Below are 22,333 nucleotides of genomic sequence, written 5' to 3'. Positions count from 1 at the left end.
AAACAAATCTGGTGTGATCCGACTCGATATCATATCAAAGATGATCCAATCTTCAATTGATCGTCATGTCACATGACAACACGGATCGACCGTTTTTAGACAAAAAATGTTTTTTTTTTAAATATGAGGATTGCTGTAAGTTAACAGTAAACACAAAAAGAAGATGTGTCTACCTAATTCTTATTGACCTCGAACCTCACCTTTTTTTTTTTTCATATTCTCTAGTTTAGTCAGTACTGGATCATCCATTACCTGCATTTCCATTAAAAAAAGTAAAAAAAAAAAAAAAAAAGGAGTTACAACAAGCATTTTTTACATTTTCAAAGTCCAAATCGTCGATCCAAACCGTTAGATGTGATCTCTACAATAAAATGTGCTTGGAGACCAAATTTTATATTTTTTGGAATTTTTTTACTATTTATTAAGATGGGTACAAAAACTAGTCAAATTCAGACCATTGAATTTTGTACCCATCTTAATAATAGTAAAACAATTCCAAAAAATGTAAAATTTGGTCTCCAAGAACATTTTATTGTAGATATCACATCTAACGGTTTGTATCAACGATTTGAACTTTGAAAATGTAGAAAATGCTTGTTGTAACTTGTTGTAACTTGATCCCTCCTCTTAATATATATATATATATAGAGTAAGGCTTGGGTGCTATGGATAACATAGAGGGCTACAGTGCTACGGCTCAATATTCGATTTTTTAAAATCTTAACAGTCGACCCGAACCGTTCATCTTGTTCTTCATATTAATATGTGTTTGGAGACCAAATTTTACATTTTTTGGAAATTTTTTACTATTTTTTTAGATAGGTAGAAAATCAAATATCTGAATGGTGCAGAATTTTTTAGATCAAGTGATTTTCTACCTAGCTAAAAAAATAGTAAAAAATTTTCAAAAAATGTAAAATTTGGTCTCCAAACACATATTAATATGAAGAACAAGATGAACGGTTCGGATTGACCGTTAGAATTTTGAAAACTCGAATATTGAGCCGTAGCACAGTAGCCCTCTATACTATCCATAGCACCCAAGCCTTACTCTATATATATATAGAGAGAGAGAGGGAGATGGGCTATGATGCATTGCAATGCATGGGCACCCTTGTGCATTGGACTATAAATAATGGATTCAAAGTCCAAATGACTAATCCAAACCGCTCATCTTGTTCTTCATATTAATATGTGCTTGGGGACCAAATTTTACATTTTTTGGAATTTGTTTACTATTTATTAAGCCACTTTGAAAATTGCTGATCCGGTGGTCCAGAAATTTTTACTGGTTTTTACTGTTTATCCAGATTTTCAAAGTGGCTTACTAAATAGTAAAAAAATTTCAAAAATGTAAAATTTGGTCTCCAAGCACATATTAATATGGAGAACAAGATAAACAGTTTGGATCGGTCATTTGGACTTTGAATCCGTGATTTATAGTCCAATGTACAAGGGTGCCCATGCATTGCAATGCACCATAGCCCATCTCTCTCTCTCTATATAGAGAGAGTGACTAATGTGCATTCGAATGTATATGGACCGAAATACATACGGTCCAAATTCGACTTTTCAAAATTCAAACGGTTGATCCGAACGTTCATCTTGTTCTCCATATTAATATATGCTTTGAGACTAAATTTTACATTTTTCTGAATTTTTTTACTATTTATTAAGTATTTTACAAAATTATTGATCCAACGGTGGCTTAACAAAACAGTAAAATCAGCAGCCACTGTTGGGTCAACAATAGCTGGAAAAATGATACGACAATCGACATGACATCAACTTTGAGGACTAGAGAGAAGGATTTGATTGTCTCTGTTTTCAATTTCCTGCATTATGTTGATACAAGATACAGTGGCAAATTAATTATATCTCATAAGAGAATTAGCTTTTGATTTAGTGGTAGAAGTAATGTTTGTGTATGAAAGATCACATGTTCAAATTTTGATTAAAAGTTTTTTTTATAGATATTTAAAGTTAGAAGACTTGAATCCCATCTTTTTTTTATATATCAAACGAAATATTATATCTTACAAAACCTAGGTTAATTCAATGATGGTGATCTGACACGAGTTAGCACCGAGATTAGAGCACAACATTTCAAGCTAAGCTATAATATAGACAATAAGAGTATAGGTAATTTCTTAGTATACACTAATTTCAAATAAAATTATGAAATAGGAAATAGGCTCGACCGTTCTCAAAATTTATGTCTAGTCATTGAATATATGCATTGAAACATGAATTTTCCAATCAACTCTCAGCAAACAGTCCTGAAACAAGAGGGGGTATGCTTTGTTCATGCCAAAAGAAATTCTCTGGATCAACTTTTCCCTTGACCAAAGCCAATCTCTTGAAATTTCCTTTAAAATATTTCTCCCCCCAAACTCTAGCATTTTCATAATTTGTATTTCCCTCCTCATTCATACCTAAATCCAAATCCCTAAAATTTACATATGCACCCCTTGGATTCTTGCTCACATATGGGGTCATAAAGCCACGCATCTCCTGAACCCATCCAAGATACTTCTCCCCTGCCACATCAGCATTTTCTGGCCAAAACACAAGATACTGTATCTTGTACAGAACCCCTTTCCTATGAGGAAATGGCGTATCAGAATCTGATACTGCACTCACACGTCCACCTTGTGTTTCAAAGTACATAATACCTGCTCCTTCATATCGAAATTTGTCAAATATGTCTTCCCATATTTTATAAGGGATCAGATCTGTTACAAAATCTGATGTACCTTTGTTATATTCTTTAGGTTCAGATCTCCTATCTAACAAAACTGTTTCTGGCTTGGCATGGCCATAACCAGCAAAATACACAACCGATTGAATCCAACTCATTTCTTCACAATCATCTTTCTCTGGACCAAGTTCCGGGAAGTGAAATTGCATGTAAGTGAGCAAGCCAGAACACCTACCAACATAAAATGACTCGAAAACAGCTACTGGCTCTCCTCCATTCATCTCAGGCTCAATAGCAAATTTGAGGAGCACATCTTCACTAAAATTAGGTGCAATACGTTGCCATTTTTCTACAAGACTAATTGCACCCTGCTTTAAGGTTTTGGTAAGTGTAAAAACTGACACGACCTTGGGAACTTGAACTAACCTAATTTTCCATGAAATTACAATACCAAAACTGCCCCCACCACCGCCTCTTATTGCCCAAAAGAGATCTTCCCCCATATATTCTCTGTTTAGCACCCTCCCATTAGCATCAATAAATTTAGCATCGATAATATTATCCACTGAAAGCCCGAATTTTCTTGACATAATCCCAACACCACCCCCACTAAATAAACCACCAGCACATACTGTGGGACATGTACCTGCTGGAAATGCCAACGTACCATTCTTCTGAGATATTGCATAGTACAGTTCCCCTAGTGTTGCACCAGATTGCACCCAAGCAATCCGCTGGTACGGGTCAACGTGTATGTCCCGTAGGCTTGCTAAATCAATCATGACAAATTGGGTTGCTGAAATCGACCGGTACGAGAGGCCTTCATAGTCATGACCGCCACTACGCACTCTTATAGGTAGGCTATGGTTCTTGCAACAGATAATCGATGCTTGCACTTCTCGTACATTTGTTGGTTTGAGAATTAGGAGCGGTTTAGTAGTATCAGGGGACATGAACCTCAGATTTTGTATAGAGGTGTCAAGTAAGGAAGTGAACGAGGGGTTATTTTGGGTGTATACCAATTGAGATAGATTTGAATTGGGGGCTTGGTGTAACGGGCAATCAAGAAAAGTTTGATAACATTGAATTGGATTAGCGAGATATAAGAAGAAGCACAAGAGTAGGAGAAGGGTTTTACAGAGAGATTCCATTTGTTTCCTTCTTTGCTGTCAGAGTTTCTTTAGTTGTGAAAGCTTGATTCAAGATTAATAGAGTGGCAGTTCCGACTATTTAATTATTTGTTTCGTACAGGATTTTTTTTTCTATTTTATGTCGTTGTTATGTTTGAGTGGGTTTAGCTTTTTTCAATGCTATTTACCTACCCAATTATTGGTCCAGGTGAAAACAAGATTTGGTGAGAAAATTACTATTTTAATTTATTTTTAAAATTTAAAGGATGGTTGATTACTCACGGAAGTTGTACAAATTAAACCTCGCACAAGAGTAGCATTAGTCCGTGAAACAAGCCATGTAAAGCACAATGAACAGTCTCACAGTCAACCCGCCCCACAATCGGACTGGACACAGCACAGAACAAAAAGAAAAGGGCAATGATTTTAATTGCTCAAAATTCGTTTAAGTTCACTTGTTTTTGTTTGTTTTCAAATTCGTCCAAGTTCACTTTTTCTAAACGCCACGTGTCCGCTCCTCAAGCAGCCGCATCCACATCATATCATTTCTTTTTTTTTTGAAGCGGATAAGAAATGACTCGGTTGTACACATTTATTTATGAGGGTTGACAAATTTCCAAATCTCATCAGTAGGTAAAGCATTACATAGGGCTTGTAACATAGTAGGTAAAGCAAAACAGGGTGTAAGCTCACGACGATGAGCTTCCAGAATGAATTAAAAAAAGCAAAAATAAACTGTGGATAACTGAAAGAAGACGAACGAACACGGACCTAACATATTTGCAGCAGAAATGAAATTATTTAATTAATTTATGACCTAACATATTTGCAGCATATATGAAATTGTTTAATTAATTTATGACCTAACATTTTTTTTTTTTTTTTTTTGAGAAAACAATAAGGGTCTAGCCCCTATTTCATTAACCTTGATTGGTTACATGTTATTGAGTTTTCCCCATATCATTACTTGATAAGATAACTGAAAGAAGACAAATTCATCTATAAACAGTAGATATTTATATCTTTTAATCTTTTGAAATAAAGTAAAGCTCATTTTTCTAAAGAATGAAATGAAGATTTAAAGTATTCAAATTATCTTGGATGATATACAGAGTTCTAGTTTTCATAATTTAAAAAATTTCCCTAGATTGCATGCAAATATACTATCATTTCCGGTTAGTGTGCAAACAATTTGAATATTATCTCAATATTTTTCTTCATAAAGTTTGCTATTCTGAACTTTGATACTATAATGCTCTCTACCAAACAAAGACCTGGACAGCATTTTGGAGTCACTGGAAAAAGGATCCACATATATATTGGGCTCAAAATAAAACAAATATGAGACATTTCACGCTCTAATCCCTGGGCCTGAACTCTGAAAACGGATCCATATTATTCCGATCGGAGGGTTACCGTTGTTAGAATCTAGACTCTGCAATCTAAAACGGACTAGAGCGAGGGTTCCACTTATTATCTAAGATCTGTTCAATCCATGTACTAAACTAGAACTTTTGGTTAATTTTCTGCTTTAATACCTGTGCCTAAATAAGAGATTGTTGGATTTTCATGGTTTAGTATTTTTGTTTGAAAGAATTAAAATTCGACAACTTGACTTTGAACAGTACTGACATGTTATCATCGTTTTGAAATTGGAATTTTTAACTTGGCACGAATCTCAAAGCACAAATAATACTGCCTCCTGTGCCATCCCGGGCAGGCACCGGCTTAGATTAAATCTGAAGCATCTTAATGCCCCATCAAGTGTTTGTCAGATTTCTTGAGAGGAAGCAATGGCTTACCAGAAACTAGAAAATACCTCAACAAGCCAAAAATGTCAAGTAAGCGTATGCATCTAGCACAATTTGTATGTTGCCTCTTGTAAGCGAAACCATAATGAGCCACCTCAATATCATGTTTGATCAATCCTTCATTATCACATTGCAATTTGATGTTGGTATTAAAAGCGAGACTCAACCTAAAATTCATTTCCTAAGTAACTCAACTAAATAACTATAATTGAAAAATGAAGCGTCCCTAAGTAACAATAGAAAAGTAAATTTGTGTGGTACTACAAATGTATCTCAAAAATAGAAATTTAATCTTTTGATTGAATTAGTTCAGCTTTAAAGAACAATTAGATAGAAGTTGAAGGAATCAAATCCGCAGCTATACTCTTTCCGTGAACAGTAACCCTGCTATCCCTGCTTTTCCGAATCTAACTGTTCAATTTTTTCGGAAACGAATCTCAAAGCAATCTTTTTTCAGAACTTTTATGTGCACGTATCTCGAAACAATTCAATAACTAGATTTAGAAAAGCAGGAATAACAGGAACACTGTTCATACACAAGAATAACAGCAGATGCGTATCCTAAGTTGAAAGAGATAAATATTTGATCGATTGATAAACCATTCAAGAAAGCTGACTAGTCTTAAATTAAGAATAAAAGTCCATATTCTCCTGACCACTGTCTGAAACCAATCCTAAAAATAGAGGGGGTATGCTTTGTTCATGCCAAAAGAAATTCCCTGGATCAACTTTTCCCTTAACTTGAGCTAATTTCTTAAAATTGTGCTTGAAACACTTCTCTCCCCAAATCCTAGCGAGTTAATTTGTTTTTCCTTCCTCATTGGTACCAAAATCCAAATCCCTGAAATTTACATATGCACCCCTTGGATTCTTGCTCACATATGGTGTCATATAGCTGCGCACCTCTCGAACCCATCCTAGACACTTATCTACCATTTCGTCATCATCATCTTGCCAGTAAACCAGATAGCGTATTTTGTACAGAACTCCCTCCCTGTACGGAAATGGGCTATCAGACTCAGATACTGCATTTATGTGACCACCTTGTGTTTCTATATATATACATAATTCCAACCCCTTTGTAGAAAAATCTATTAAATATTTCTTCCCATGTTTTAAGCGGGATCAGATCTGTTACAAAATCTGTTGTGCCTTTGTTAAATTGTTTTATTTGTGATTTCCTTTCTAGTAAAACTGTTTCTGGTGTATCCAGTCCATAACCGACAATCATCTCTTAGGAGACCGAGTTCCGGGAAGTTCACTTGCATGTAAGTGAGCATATCAGAGCATCTACTCAGATAAAATGATGTAAAGATAGCCACTGGCATCGCCCCACTCATGTCAGATTTTTTTTTTTGAGTAAGAAATAGGAGTCAAGCTCCTATTTTATTAACCGCAATTGGTTACAATCATTTAAAGGGTTTTGAGAAGGAACCCTAGTGTGGATTTTCAGATGGATGAAAAAAACAAAAATAGAGAAAACAAACAAGAAAAAGGAAAAAAGAGTAAAGAAAGCGAAAAATAACAAAGTAGTACATCTTCACTAATGTCAGATTGAATAGCAAATTTTAGTAGTACATCTTCACTAAAGTTAGGTGCAATATATTGCTATTTTTCAACAAGACTAATTGCCCCCTATTTTGTAGTCCTGTTTAGTGTGGCAACTGATACAGTTTCAGGCACTTGAACTAGACTAATTTTCCATTGAACTACAATGCCAAAGCTACCGCCACAACCTCCTCTAATAGCCCAAAAGAGATCTTCCCCCATAGAATTTTTGTTTAGTACCGTTCCAGCAGCATCTACTAATTTAGCATCCAAAATATTATCTACCCAAAGACCGTATTTTCTCGACAGGATCCCGAAACCTCCCCCACTAAATATACCACCTACACATACAGTGGGGCACGTACCTGACGGAAAAGCCAAAGTACCACTCTTTTGAGAAAATTTATGGTATAATTCCCCAAGTGAGGCACCAGATTGAACCCAAGCAACTCTGTGGTGTGTATCAAAATGTATGTCTCGTAGATTGGCTAAATCAATCATGACAAATCGGGCGCACGAAATCAACCAGTATGAGAGACCTTCGTAGTCATGACCGCCACTTCGTACTCTTATAGATAGGCTATGGTTTTTGCAACAGACAATAGAGGCCTGTACTTCCTGCACATTGAATGGTGTAAGAACTAAAAATGGTTTTGTGGTATTAGGGGACATGAATCTGAGGTTTTGGATAGAGGAGTCTAGTATGGAGGTGTATGAGGGGGTTGTTTTGAGTGTACACCCACTGAGAAATGTTTGAATTGGGACACTGATACAACAGACAGTCAACAAAGGTTTCAGTAGATTGGATTGGAAATGCTAAAGACATAGAGAAGCAGAGAACTAGAGAAGTATTTTGCAAATTGAGATGGATTCCATTTTCTTCTTGTTTCCCCCTCTTCCCCTATGATGTCTTCTTTTATGGATAAACCATGATTTCAATGCCATTTAAGATGACGACACAGTGCACTGTAGAAAACTATTCTTTGTTAGCGAGAGGCTTTGGCTTTATATTTTTTTATGGTTTCCATTTTTGGTTAGCTTTAATTGCAACGTCACCCAATCATTGGACCTAAGAAAGCGATAGTTCTGTAAATCCTATCAACTCAATAATTCAATCTCTCGAAAACGACAAGCTTCGCTATTAGCATTTCTTATAATTTCATCTAAAATTCATAATTTCAAATTTATGAACCTTGGCAGCAACGGCCAAACTAAAAAAAAAAAAATCACATTTATCCTTCAAAATTTCAAAAACTCACAAATATATCCAATTTATTATTTATTTTTATTAGAACTCATTTTATATTTTATCATTTAATAAAAACAAATATTGTAGTTTGTGTCACAAAAATATTCAGTCTTCTAATTGACTTACTTGTGAGGACAACTCATTAATTTCTTTCTTGTGATGCATACAAAGTAGCATATTGGCATATATTTGTATGTGCATCACAAGTAAATAAATAAACTATTTGTTCTAATTAGCAGATAAATTAGAAGACTAAACATTTCTCTAACGCTAACTACATATTTTTTTTATCTTTTAATAAATGCTCAATTGGAAACTTTATAGATTTAAAATGAGTTTTAATTGAAAAGACAATTGATTGAACAATTTTTTTAGTTTTTAAAATTTAGAAGGATAAATATGATATTGTATTTTAGAAGGAGAAATGCATAATTTCGAGATTTTTGAAGGGCATATGTGAAATTGCCCCAGGATTAGGGAAAACCAACCAGGTACTAACGCAACGCAAAGAAGCTTATTTTAAATTCTGACTTCATTGCAAAATATTGTAATTTCGCACTATATTTAATGTAAAAACTAAATAGTCAAATCGCATCCATAGATATAAGGCTTTATAGGTTCAATAATTCGAGAGGGTGATTGAACCCAGAAAAAAAAAATTGAAGGGCTCAATTGAATCAAATACAATAGTTTCTCTATAGTATAAAAAATTTAGGTTGTAATCTTCTATTCTTCTATCAAGTAAATAATCTCATGAAGGTATTCTTTATTATAGATTTGACTTCCGGCAAACTCAATTATGTTTAATTTTGCAACCTCTTGTCTATGGAAATTTACTTTTTCATGAATTAGGGAAATGAGTCCTGGTTTTAATGTTTTCTTTTTCTTTTCAAGGTTGATAAATTATTCAATCAATTCAATGAACCACATATCTTGTTTTGACAAGTGCTCAGAAATCTTCTTAGAAGGTGTTCTAAAATCCTCCTTTGACGACTCCTTCCTTCAAAAAAGACGGGGAAAAAAAAGAGAATGAAGAATGCAATGACAAGTATTCTTTTTCAGGTAGCACCTCCTATCTTGGTATATGCCAATGTAACAAACTTTTAGCATGTATAAATACAAGGAAAGAAATCTGGAATTGGAGCAAACTAGAAGCACCATTAGATCCTGATAAAACAAGAGCAGAGTGCCGGCGAATTACTGAGCCTGATCTTTTTGGGCAGGGGTACAATTCATGAGCATTTGCTGGAGAGAACTAAATTACTGATTGCTCAGTAAACCAGCCTACTGCCAAAGAAGATTTGCCCAGCAATACATCTTTGCATCATTTGGAAAACAACTGTTTGTACTCTAATAGTGCGAGAGATCGGGAGTACTGACAAATGAGGGGTACAATCACTTGCTTCTCTTAATTCAGAGTTTGCATTTCTTTCAAGTTGGGTACTTTGTCTTTTAGATTCAAGTCAGTACATGCAGGGACGGACCTAGAATTTTCATCGGGAGAGCAAAAAATTTGAATCAGGTTTAAATATCTTATCGGATTTAAACTCATTAACTAATTTGGTACTCGATCAAAAAATAATGTTTTGACTTATATTTTTCAATGCTCCGACTTATAATTTCTGATGCTTTAACTTATAATTCAATAAATTTATTTTGATTTTAACACTAAATTTAATCCAAATTACAAATCAAATACTCAGAGGAGGATAAAAATTTTTCCAGAAAGGAGTAAAGTCGACCGATATATATCAATAGATCACCACTAAAACTCAAAATACAGGGAAAGGTGGCCGCTCCCCTAGTACAAATTATTCCAGTTAGAATGTGTTTGCTGCCAAATAGGTTGACTCGAGTTAACATCAGGTTGGGTTAGAATATAAAGCATTGAGATTGAATGCCATTTATTTTTCAGTGGCGACATGGCTAGAGGGCGTAATTCCGTGCAAGCCCTGGTGCAATTTTTTTTTTTGTTCTCCGTTCAAATCAAACCGCCGCGATTTCTCTGCTCTCTTCTCCGCGGTGTTTTATTTCCGTGGGAAAGAGATAACAGAGTCAAAGGAAAACAGAAAAAAGACAGTTCTACTCTAAACAACTTAAAAGTTGAAGAAAGAAATTAAAACTGATTACTGTACTATAGCCAAAATAATTTTACTGTACTATATGACCTTATTATTTTATAGGGAATTATATCTTTTAGTTGGGTTGGCTTGAGACGTTAATATTAATTAACATACTTAATTAGTTATTTTTTCTCAAGCTAAATAACCTTATTTTTTTTATATTATACGCTCAGTTTTTCCTAATGCACTGTCGAGTGTTCGTCAAATTAAATATAGAGACCGAATTGTCTGCCCCCGGGGGGCAGGAAATTACTGCCCCCAGAGTCACTGTGGGTGGGACCTCATTTAAAAACAGTAACAGTAGTTAAACCCTTTAACAGTAACCGGTTCCACCCCGCAGTGACTCTGGAAGCAGGAATTTCCTGCACCCCCGGAGGCAGGAAATCCGGTTCCTTAAATATATCATGGAGAGATATGATCCACCCCTTGCATGTCATGAATCAAGTGCATGTGATGGAATAAAGAGAATCAAGTGCATGTGATGCTTATCATACCATGAGTAATAAAAAAAAAAAGACATTTTTTCTTTTATCTTACCTCCCTTATTTTTCTTTGGTAGTAATTAATAGAAAAGAAATAAGAGAAACAGAAAGAGTATAGTTATATTTTTATTGATAGCAAGGTTGGTACAAATTTAGAACGGTATATATTACACCAGTCTTAAATCTTCTTTTATTTTTTTTAAGTTTGTCCTAAATCTTTTTTTTTTTTAGTTTGGATGGGTAATTTTCTTACCGTCCTAAACTCTGAAACATTTTTTTTAATTTTGATGAAACCTTGTCGTTTCATGAGAATTGAGTGTACAAGTAAAACACAAGGCATCCTCAGACGTCGTGTTCACACAGAGCATCCATATAATATTTAATTAAAATATTCCATGTTGTTTGTATCGGTCTCAATTACACTGATCAAAACAATTGAGTCAGAAATCTGAGTTAAAATCGGTGCATTTAATACTGTTCTAAAGTTTGACATTTTTAAAATTAATACAATTCGTACTGATCTTACTTGTATTTTTCTCTTTTCTTTTCTATTAATTACTACCAATAAAAAAATTGCCTTCTTTTCATGCTGGGAAGAGCAGTTCAGCTCACTAGAGAAAGATTTGTAACTTGTAAGGGATTCTAAACTTCTGATTTCTGAACCTGAACAAGGCCAGAGAAAAATGAAAAGCGGATCTGGACACCTTTTTTTAGCGGTGACACTAAGGTAAAGATCAAATGATCATTACCATTTTCGCTAAATAAAATATCACATGATCATAGTCTAACTTTCTTTTGAAAACTACACTAACTAGTTTAGGAATGAAATTGAAATATCAATAAGCTTATAGTTTTGATGAATAAAATATAACCTTAATGTTTGAATAAACAAATATATTATTTGGGAACAATTGATGGAACGTGTCTAATTTTATTAAATTTGTGGGTACGCGATTATATGATTGTGATTGGATTTCATTTCTAGCCTATCCAACTTATTTGAGATACTAAAAATTTAATTGTTGTTGTGGGTACGTGATTTATATTGCTCTTTAAATATTATTACTCGTGATAGTTTCATTTCACGCAGAATCAAAATCTGAATAAAAATTACTTGTGAATATTTGTTTTGTTTTGATGCACTTGTGAAAATTATAGGACATGAGCTTTCTCTTATCTTTATCTTAAAAAAGAAGTTTGATGACTATACAAACTTTTTTTTTTATCTTAGGTACAAAGAAATTTATCTCAAACTTTTTCAAAAAGAAGGTTTAACAAGCGCAATACATAAAAGCAACAGTAGTGGTACTGATTATATATTTATAATACCGACAAATGACAACAACAGACGACCTATAATGGATATCTTGTGTCAAAGTTTTTGTATGTTCTTCCTTTGTTAACAACAATTGGAGGTATGCTTTGCTCGTGCCAGAAAAAATTCTCCGGATCAACCTCGCCTTTGACCAAAGCTAACCTTCTAAAATTGTCCGTAAAATACATCTCACCAAAAACCCTAACATTCTCATAATTTGCATTTTGACCCACATCATTCCTCCCCAAATCCAAATCCCTGAAATTAACATATGCACGCCTTGGGTTATTGCTTACAAGACAGGTCATATTGCTACGAAACTCCCGTATCCATTCCAAATACGTCTCCGTGTCCCCGCTTCCCCATGTTACGAGGTACTGGATATTGTACAGCACCCTCTCTCTATGTGGATACGGTATATCAGACTCGAGGATCGCACTCATTATGCCACCATGCGAAATCATATACATTGAACCCGCACCTTTGTACCTAAACCAATCAAATATGCCTTGCCATGCACTCAAAGGAATTGGATCAGTAACATAATCCGAGGTTCCTTTGTTGTAGATCTTAGGTTGCATTCCTCTATCAAGTAAAATCTTAGGGTCGGCATCTCCAAATCTGGCAAAATACACAGCTGATTGGACCCAGCTCATTTCTCTACAGTCAGTTTTTCCCACTCCTAGATCAGGGAAGTGCACTTGCATGTAATTCAACATATCTGTACACCGACCAAGATACAGGGATTGGAATATAGCTCCTGGCTCAGTCCCATTTATGTTGGGCATAATGTCAGCTTCTAGAAACATATTGGGATCCATTTGAAATGCAATGTATTGCCATTTGTAAATTAAATCTATAGCACCTTGATCCAGAGTTCTGTTGATGTTGAATACAGAGACAATTTCTGGCACTTTTACTAACCTCACCTTCCAGGAGGATACAATACCAAAGCTACCCCCGCCACCTCCTCTAATTGCCCAAAAGAGATCTTCTCCCATAGCTGCTCTATCCAAAATCCTTCCATTTGAATCTATTATTTTTGCATCCAAAATGTTATCTGCCGACAATCCGAATTTTCGCATTAATGTGCCGATACCACCTCCACTAAACTGACCGCCTACACCAACAGTTGGACATGTACCCGCTGGAAAAGCAAGTGTACTGCTCTTTTTAGAAATCTTGTAGTAAAGTTCACCAACAGTGGCACCAGTCTGGACCCAAGCAGTACCTTGATTTGAATTGACACGTATGGATCTGAGTTTGGTTAGATCAAGCATAACAAACGTACTTTGGTTGACCGAGCGGTAGGAAAGACCTTCGTAATCATGGCCACCGCTTCGGACACGAAGCGAGAGGCTCTGGTTTCTGCAACATGATACTGAGGCTTGAATTTGCTGTTCACAGGTCGGAATGAGAATTAAAATTGGTTTTGTGGTGGTTGGAGATGTGAATCTTAGATTTTGGATTGTGGAATTGAGCATATCATTGTAGTTAATACTGGTTTGGTTATACAGAATTTGGGATATGTTTGAGTTGGGAGAATAAAGAGAAAGGCAATTGAGGAATGTTTCATAAGTGTTGATTGACAAGGCTGGAGAGATGTAGAAGAGGAGAAGCCACAGGAGTGTCATTTTCTCTGTTGCTCCCATTTCTACCATGAAACTTCTTTTATTTCTTTTTCGCTATGGAAGAGTGGATTTTTATGGAAGGAAGCAAGTGTCGCAAGTCATAATGCAGGAATGGGACCACTTATAATATTTGGCAGATATGGACATGGTTGGTACGGCAAATCATGATCGTGAAAGCTTCTACTTCAAACCTTGAATCATTGTCTGCTAGTTGATGTGCTTGTCAGTTACGCAAGGATTACATTATTCAGATATGAGAGAACTTTTTTTTTCTTTTATACCAAGTTTGATCTCAATAAATTCTTCTTTAAATCTTTATTTTAAATTAAGCAACTATTAATAAAGGAAATATTTTAGGCTTAACAATGCAAATGACAAATCTAGTATATTTATAAAAATCATAAATAAGAAATGCAATTATGTTGACTTTTACCCGTATAATCATGATTACAATATAAATCAAGTTATTTTATCTTAGGGAAAAAAAAAATTAGTATTAAAGGACAATAAACAATCTCTACAAAAATGGAATTATCTATTATTGTTCACAAATAAATTACTTAGAAATTTACAAAACGTTTATGAACCTCTAAATTTATAGTGAATGACTCAAATGAAAAGGTACGAAAATCTAATTTTTTTTTTATAATTTTAATTGCCCGTATTTGAATTTACAAAATATCCATCTTTGTCGCTATCTAAATAAATTTTCGTTGGATCAATCGGAGAAGAATTTTAATGTAAGAAGACATTTATACAGAATTTCGATAACTCGAAAGATTCTTTCGGATTGTTCTAAGTGTAAATCAATACGGCTTGTACATGCATAAATTTTATTTCTAATTCCATTTTCTAAAAAAATTATCTCAATTAAGTAACTCTGTTAGTCTGAAATCATTTAAACAAAACGCTTCATAACCACGTAGGCATGAGTTCCCCTTTATTAATTTATAGAAAAAATAATTACAAGCAAAAATAGAAAAATAATTAAAGCACGCAGAACCGGATTAAAAAAAAAATAATTTTCTCGTCGCTAAAAAGTGGAATTCAGGCTCAAATAGCGCTCCCCAGTCCCCATAATGAATAGAAATCTGTTACTTCGAACATTAAAGAATCTGCTTCAGCAAAGGTGATGCACGTTGTTTTGTGAACTATATCAACCACCCATATGCAAAGCTTTGGTAAAAAATTTCAAAAATATATAAAAACAGCAGCATTGCTCATTCGCCATCCTCACTAGTCAAAATACAACCGTCCAAAATCTTAACACAAGGCAAAATTGACTAAATATAACAAGTATTCAACAAAACCATCTCATTCTTAAAACATAAATGCCAGCTAACAACAGTACTAGAAAGTTCAATATTACTACTAACAAGCAATACAGCAAAGCAGAACAATGAGTAATATTGTTTAAGAGGTGTTCGCCTGTGCCTTGTTAAGGATGACACCTTCATACTTGACCTGGAACCACTTCATGTCATCATCCTTGGTGACTCTGTGCTGGATCCCAACACGTGCCTTGCACCTACACCTGCGTGCCACACGGTATCCCGCACGCTCCAACACCATGAAGAAATCCATACCATAGATACCAGTTGATGGATTGTACCTGAAACGTACCAATTTACATTATTGTCAACTGATTTGTTGTTAACCTAGAAGGTACAATTTAAAAGAATGAAAATAAACAGCATCAATACCAAAACGCAACAAGGTTTTTTATTATTCACAAATAATCACTAGTAATCGTGCCCGTGCACAGCAACGGGAGCAAATTATATAGTATAAAACATTAAGCTCCTTAATAAGAAGGAGAGATAATTTAAATCAAATTTGTAGAGAAAAATAGTTAAATATTATATTTATCTACAAGATAACACATGTGAACTCTAGTGTAGTGGTAAGAATTTTGGCACCAACAGAACCCAACTGGGTTCGAATCCCGCCTTCAGCAGAAAAAGAAAAAGGCTCGGTCCGCAGGTGTTGTGCGTGGTTCAGAGGCGCGGTCCACGGATGCAGCGCGTGGTCTACGGGCACTGGGATCATATGCATCGCAACCAATGCATACTTAAGTGTTGAAGCTCATAATTTGAAAAATTCAACTATGTGCGATCTGAAAATTAAACGGCTGAGTATCATTCCGAAAAAAAAAAATAAAAATCAAGATCCTTACAAGATCTAGACATTAAGCTCCTTAATAAGGAGGAGAGATATTAGATAGAATTATTATCGAGGGATATTTAGTACACTTCCATAACACCACTATAATACACTTAAATAATGCTGGCAAAACCTTGAAGACAGAATGGGCAATGACAGAGCAGCTTATAATATTCCAAAATTACAATCATAAATCTGCATACACCACAAGGAACAGATTGAAAAGGTATAAAAATAAAAAAAACTTGATGCCGAGATCGATGTGCTGTTGGATGCCAAATCCAAAGCATCCAGTGTCACTGAAATTCCTCCTTAGCAACTCGTACTCCTTGACCTTCAACCCGCTCTCCAACAGTTGCATGGCCTTCTCGCCCCTCACTGTCACGTAGCAGGCGATCTTCTCATTACGCCTGATACCAGAAGAACGCACAGTGTACCTAGCTACAATATTGAAGATATTGAATTAGCATCAGATAACAGGATGTAGTAGAAAGCTGGTGATGCCAAATTTAAAATGGAAGCAAATGATAAATTCATAATGGACTTACCCTTGGAGAAGACAGGGCTCTGTCCACTCAATTGCTCCAAGACCTGGGTAGGCAACAAATTGGATGTGTTAAAGCAAGAATAAGCTCATTTCAAATATAAGCATGGAATATATGTACAAGTGAGATCAATTCTGCAGTGCAGTAAAACAAATCCATAGAAGTTTTACTATATGTAAACAAAGATCAGGTGTGATATTCTACAAGCACCAATAACAATTAACAAGAAAATTTCAACATTTTACACTGAATAAGGCCAGAGAAAAATGAAAAGCGGATCTGGACACCTTTTTTAGCGGTGACACTAAGGTAAAGATCAAATGATCATTACCATTTTCGCTAAATAAAATATCACATGATCATAGTCTAACTTTCTTTTGAAAACTACACTAACTAGTTTAGGAATGAAATTGAAATATCAATAAGCTTATAGTTTTGATGAATAAAATATTACTTTAATTCAAAATCTGAATAAAAATTACTTGTGAATTTTTTTTTTTTTTATGCACTTGTGAAAATTATAGGACATGACATTTCTCTTATCTTTATCTTAAAAAAATAAGTTCGATGACTATACAAACTTTTTTTTTATCTTAGGTACAAAGGAAATTATCTCAATCTTTTTCAAAAAGAAGGTTTAACAATCGCAACACTACTCTTAAGAAGATTGATAACTACTAATAAAAGCAACAATAGTGGTACTGATTATAAATTTATAATACCGACAAATGACAACAACAGACGACCTACAATGGATATCTTGTGTCAAAGTTTTTGTATGTTCTTCCTTTATTAACAACAATTGGAGGTACGCTTTGCTCGTGCCAGAAAAAATTCTCCGGATCAACCTCGCCTTTCACCAAAGCTAACCTCCTAAAATTGTCCGTAAAATACATCTCACCAAAAACCCTAACATTCTCATAATTTGCATTTTGTCCCACATCGTTCCTCCCCAAATCCAAATCCCTGAAATTACCATATGCACGCCTTGGGTTATTGCTTACAAGACAGGTCATATTGCTCCGAAACTCCCGTATCCATTCCAAATACGTCTCCGTGTCCCCGCTTCTCCATGTTACGAGGTACTGGATATTGTACAGCACCCTCTCTCTATGTGGATACGGTATATCAGACTCGAGTATCGCACTCATTATGCCACCATGCGAAATCATATACATTGAACCCACACCTTTGTACCTAAACCAATCAAATGTGCCTTGCCATGCACTCAAAGGAATTGGATCAGTAACATAATCCGAGGTTCCTTTGTTGTAGATCTTAGGTTGCAATCCTCTATCAAGCAAAATCTTAGGGTTGGCATCTCCCAATCTGGCAAAATACACAGCTGATTGGACCCAGCTCATTTCTCTACAGTCACTTTTCCCCACTCCTAGATCAGGGAAGTGCACTTGCATGTAATTCAACATCTCAGTACACTGACCAAGATACAGGGATTGGAATACAGCTCCTGGCTCAGTCCCATTGATGTTGGGCATAATGTCAGCTTCTAGATACATATCGGGATCCATTTGAAATGCAATGTATTGCCATTTGTAATTTAAATCTATAGCACCTTGATCCAAAGTTCTGTTGATGGTGAATATAGAGACAATTTCTGGCACTTGTACTAACCTCACCTTCCAGGAGGATACAATACCAACGCTACCCCCGCCACCTCCTCTAAATGCCCAAAAGAGATCTCCCATAGCTGCTCTATCCAAAATCCTTCCATTTGAAACTATTATTTTTGCATCCAAAATGTTATCTGCGGACAATCCGTATTTTCGTATTAATGTGCCAATACCACCTCCACTAAACTGACCACCTACACCAACAGTTGAACATGTACCGGCTGGAAAAGCAAGTGTACTACTCGTTTTAGAAATCTTGTAGTAAAGTTCACCAACAGTGGCACGGGGCATCAGATTGGACCCAAGCAATACCTTGATTTGAATTGACACGTATGGATCTGAGTTTGGTTAGATCAAGCATAACAAACGTACTCTGGTTGACCGAGCGGTAGGAAAGACCTTCGTAATCATGGCCACGGCTTCGGACACGAAGCAAGAGGCTCTGGTTTCTGCAACATGATACTGAGGCTTGAATTTGCTGTTCATCAGTCAGTATGAGAATTAAAATTGGGGAGTACCATTTTGAGGATTCAAATCTGCTTCTTTTCTTAAGAAAAGGAGCCCTCCAATCTTGAGGGGGCATGAATTCCCCTTTATTAATTTATACAAAAAAAAAATTACAAGCACAATAATAAAAAAAAGCATCAAACAAGACGCAAAACTGGATTAAAAACAAAAGAATTCTCTCATCACTAAAAAGTTCAACTCATGCTCAAATAGCCCTCCGCAAAACAAATGAAGAGAAATATGTTTCTTCTAACCTTGTAGAATCTGCCTCAGCAAAAGCTTATTTTGTGAACTGTATCAACCACCCATTTGCAAGATTTGGTAAAACTTTATAAAATTATATAAAAAAATGCAGCATTGCTCAATCGCCATCCTCACTAGTCAAAATACAACCGTTCAAAATCTTAACACAAGGCAAAATTGACTAAATATAACAAGTATTCAACAAAACCATCTCATTCTTAAAACAGAAATGCCAGCTAACAACAGTACTAGAAAGTTCAATATTACTACTAACAAGTAATACAGCAAAACAGAACGAGTAATAATTTTTTTAAGAGGTGTTCGCCTGTGCCTTGTTAAGGATGACACCTTCATACTTGACCTGGAACCACTTCATGGCATCATCCTTGGTAACTCTGTGCTGGATCCCAACACGTGCCTTGCACCTACGCCTGCGTGCCACACGGTACCCCGCACGCTCCAACACTACGAAGAAATCCATACCATAGATACCAGTTGATGGATCGTACCTGAAACGTACAAATTTACATTATTGTCAACTGATGTGTTGTTAACCTAGAAGGTACAATTAAAAGAATGAAAATAAACAGCATCAATACCAAAATGCAACAAGGTTTTTTATTATTCACAAATAATCATATCAGATAGAATTATTATCGAGGGATATTTAGTACACTTCCATAACACCACTATAATACACTTAAATAATGCTGGCAAAACCTAAAAAATAGAACGGCCAATGACAGAGCAGCTAATAACAATCCAAAATTACAATCATAAATCTGCATACACCACAAGGAACAGATTGAAAAAGTATAAAAATAAAAAACCTACTTGATGCCGAGATCGATGTGCTCTTGGATACCAAATCCAAAGCATCCAGTGTCACTGAAATTCCTCCTGAGCAACTCGTACTCCTTGACCTTCAACCCGCTCTCCAACAGTTGCATGGCCTTCTCTCCCCTCACTGTCACGTAGCAGGCAATCTTCTCATTACGCCTAATACCAAAAGAACGCACAGTGTACCTAGCTGCAATATTAAAGATATTGAATTAGCATCAGATAACAGGATGACGTCAAAAGCTGCTGATGCCAAATATAAAATGGAAGAAAATGATAAATTCAAAATGGACTTACCCTTGGAGAAGACAGGGCTCTGTCCACTCAATTGCTCCAAGACCTTGATAGGTAACAAATTGCATGTGTTAAAGCAAGAGTAAGTTAATTTCAAATATAAACATGGAATATATGTACAAGTGAGATAAATTCTGCAGTGCAGTAAAACAGATCCAAAGAAGTTTTACAATAATGTAAACAAAGATCAGGTGTGATATTCTACAAGCACCAATAACAATAACAAGAAACTTTTGAAAAGAAAATTTGTAGATTTTACACTGGATGAAAAAGGCCTCCATACATTTAACCAATCAGAATGTCTACTAACAATAATTAAGCATCTATTTATACTAGTTTAAGACCCTTAAAGAACATTCAGCATATGTGCAGACAGTCATGTGAAATTAATTATCACCAATGCCATATTCTCACTTGCATATACAACCAACCAGTAGAGAGCGAAAAAAACCCTCAATGAAAACCAATGCAGGTACATTAAACAGATTTTATGAGGTATATCAAAAGCTAAAGCACTTTAATTAGGCAAGTAGCACAAGCCATGAGCTATTTACTCGGTAATAAACTGGAACAATTTATAATCAATGGAAATGAAGTAAGATTTAGTACTAATCAGAACCTGCTACAAATATGGTTTAGCATCTATAAGCAGGTGAAAATCAATAAGGTTGTGAAAATATAAGCAATAAGGCAATAATATAACAACAAATCCTAACATTTCAGGTCTCCATTTGGAAAAATAATACTGAACATCATGGAACTATTTCACGAGATAGTAATCTCTTACAGGATGGTTACTTAACTATACCAACATATCAAACAAATTTCCACTCCATTATCAATAACTATACGATTCAATGACTGACTGACTATCCATAACGAGACGATGTAACGACAGGGAGCTACCTAAACAAGCCATGATAAAAATTACTCATCCAAGATCAAATATTCAAAGACATTACGTAAAGAACAGAGTCTTTCGTTACCTTGGCGGCCCTGGTAAGACGATCACCGCTCTCTCCGACGGAGATGTTAAGCACGAGCTTTTGCACTTTTATCTCCCTCATGGGATTCGACAGCTTCTTCTCCGACGCCTATAAATCCAAGAGAAAAATGTTAAGAACATGGAGATTTGCGTGGCCACAAAGATAGAGAGAAAGGGAGAGAGGTACCATTGTAGAGATGTTAGAAGAGCGATTCTGAGGAGGCGGCGGCGGAGGAGCGAGCAGAAAATATATATGCGTAAAACCTAAAACCTAGCTCCAGACTCCACTTTATACGCAATCAACTATGTAGGCTGACTTACAGATCGCAAGGCCCATTGGCCCGTATTTTAATTGGGATTACTAAACCAGTAATTATTCTTCCGGCCCAGTCACGATCGTTTGTAATAGCCTCAACCCAATGTTGATACACGCTAGAATATACTGTGTTGTTCCGAAAATTTTATTTATATTCTAGAAAAACGAAATTTCAGACATTACCTCGGAATTTCGGAAATTCGAAGCGTGCCCGCGGTAGCATGTCCACTACCGCTTACATACCGAGTAATTTTTTTTTTTTTTTTTTGCATAGATGCTTTATTGATGTTTTGTAATAAAATATGAGTGAGTCTATGGTACTATGTATATCACGGGTTGTTACCGTGCTACGGTTCTATATTCTAGTTTTCAAATTCTAACGGTCGATCCGAACCATTCATCTTGTTCTCCATATTAATATGTGTTTGGAGACCAAATTTTACATTTTTTGAAATTTTTTTTACTATTTTTTTAGATTTATTGAAAATCACTTGATCTGAAAATTCTGGACCATCCAAAAAAAGTGATTTTCAATAAATCTAAAAAAATAGTAAAAAAAATTCAAAAAATGTAAAATTTGGTCTCCAAACACATATTAATATGGAGAACAAGATGAATGGTTCGGATCGACCGTTAGGATTTGAAAACTCGAATATAGAGCCGTAACACGGTGCCAAATCGTAATATGCATAGTACCATAGACTCACTCATAAAATATTTATTGAAACTAATTAATCAGTTATAAAAAATCAGCTTGTTATTTATATTTTTGTAATAAAATAACGATATATTGTTTTCAAATTTAAACGGTCATATTTT

The 22,333-nt window shown here is 35.3% G+C and overlaps 3 protein-coding genes and 3 pseudogenes across 6 annotated transcripts; all 6 read right to left on the bottom strand.

Moving 5' to 3' along the window:
• Nucleotides 1–2,204: 2,204 nt before the first annotated feature.
• Nucleotides 2,205–3,907, bottom strand: LOC144571966 (tetrahydroberberine oxidase pseudogene; annotated as a pseudogene). The gene has a single exon (XR_013517617.1). The product of XR_013517617.1 is annotated as a tetrahydroberberine oxidase pseudogene (transcript).
• A 3,289-nt stretch (nt 3,908–7,196) lies between these two features.
• On the bottom strand, nt 7,197–8,210 carry LOC144571768 (tetrahydroberberine oxidase-like). Its single transcript, XM_078321142.1, is given in 2 exon segments — nt 7,197–7,913; nt 7,915–8,210. Coding segments are annotated over 2 exon segments (738 nt in total). The 5' UTR covers nt 8,017–8,210; the 3' UTR covers nt 7,197–7,277.
• A 4,123-nt stretch (nt 8,211–12,333) lies between these two features.
• LOC144571609 (berberine bridge enzyme-like Cyn d 4 pseudogene) lies at nt 12,334–14,069 on the bottom strand (annotated as a pseudogene). The gene has a single exon (XR_013517540.1). The product of XR_013517540.1 is annotated as a berberine bridge enzyme-like Cyn d 4 pseudogene (transcript).
• A 1,122-nt stretch (nt 14,070–15,191) lies between these two features.
• LOC144571428 (large ribosomal subunit protein uL5-like) lies at nt 15,192–16,865 on the bottom strand. Its single transcript, XM_078320711.1, has 3 exons — nt 16,702–16,865; nt 16,399–16,594; nt 15,192–15,602 (listed from the first exon to the last, which is right to left on the bottom strand). The coding sequence occupies exons 2-3, from the start codon at nt 16,512–16,514 to the stop codon at nt 15,404–15,406; spliced, it is 315 nt and encodes a 104-aa protein (XP_078176837.1). The 5' UTR covers nt 16,515–16,594; nt 16,702–16,865; the 3' UTR covers nt 15,192–15,403.
• Nucleotides 16,866–17,311: 446 nt separating this feature from the next.
• On the bottom strand, nt 17,312–18,912 carry LOC144571897 (berberine bridge enzyme-like Cyn d 4 pseudogene; annotated as a pseudogene). Its single transcript, XR_013517608.1, has one exon. The product of XR_013517608.1 is annotated as a berberine bridge enzyme-like Cyn d 4 pseudogene (transcript).
• Nucleotides 18,913–19,242: 330 nt separating this feature from the next.
• LOC144571427 (large ribosomal subunit protein uL5) lies at nt 19,243–21,517 on the bottom strand. Its single transcript, XM_078320709.1, has 5 exons — nt 21,386–21,517; nt 21,200–21,307; nt 20,217–20,259; nt 19,914–20,109; nt 19,243–19,588 (listed from the first exon to the last, which is right to left on the bottom strand). Exons 1-5 carry the CDS (start codon nt 21,386–21,388, stop codon nt 19,390–19,392), a joined length of 549 nt encoding a protein of 182 aa, XP_078176835.1. The 5' UTR covers nt 21,389–21,517; the 3' UTR covers nt 19,243–19,389.
• Nucleotides 21,518–22,333: the final 816 nt, after the last annotated feature.

Source organism: Carex rostrata, chromosome 19 (genome assembly GCF_964058835.1).
Source record: "Carex rostrata chromosome 19, lpCarRost1.2, whole genome shotgun sequence".
NCBI lineage: Eukaryota > Viridiplantae > Streptophyta > Magnoliopsida > Poales > Cyperaceae > Carex > Carex rostrata.
The sequence above is the reverse complement of the archived record's forward strand: the minus strand, read 5'-3'. Positions and strand labels throughout refer to the sequence as shown.

Coding starts and splice junctions, on each gene's coding strand:
- LOC144571428 (XM_078320711.1), bottom strand. CDS start 16,514: ATGCAACTGTTGGAGAGCGGGTTGAAGGTCAAGGAGTACGAGTTGCTA. Junction 15,603..16,398: donor CACATCGATCTCGGCATCAA/GTTTTTTTTATT, acceptor GGTACGTTTCAG/GTACAATCCATCAACTGGTA.
- LOC144571427 (XM_078320709.1), bottom strand. Junction 20,260..21,199: donor GTCTTACCAGGGCCGCCAAG/GTAACGAAAGAC, acceptor TTACCTATCAAG/GTCTTGGAGCAATTGAGTGG. Junction 20,110..20,216: donor GAGCCCTGTCTTCTCCAAGG/GTAAGTCCATTT, acceptor TTAATATTGCAG/CTAGGTACACTGTGCGTTCT.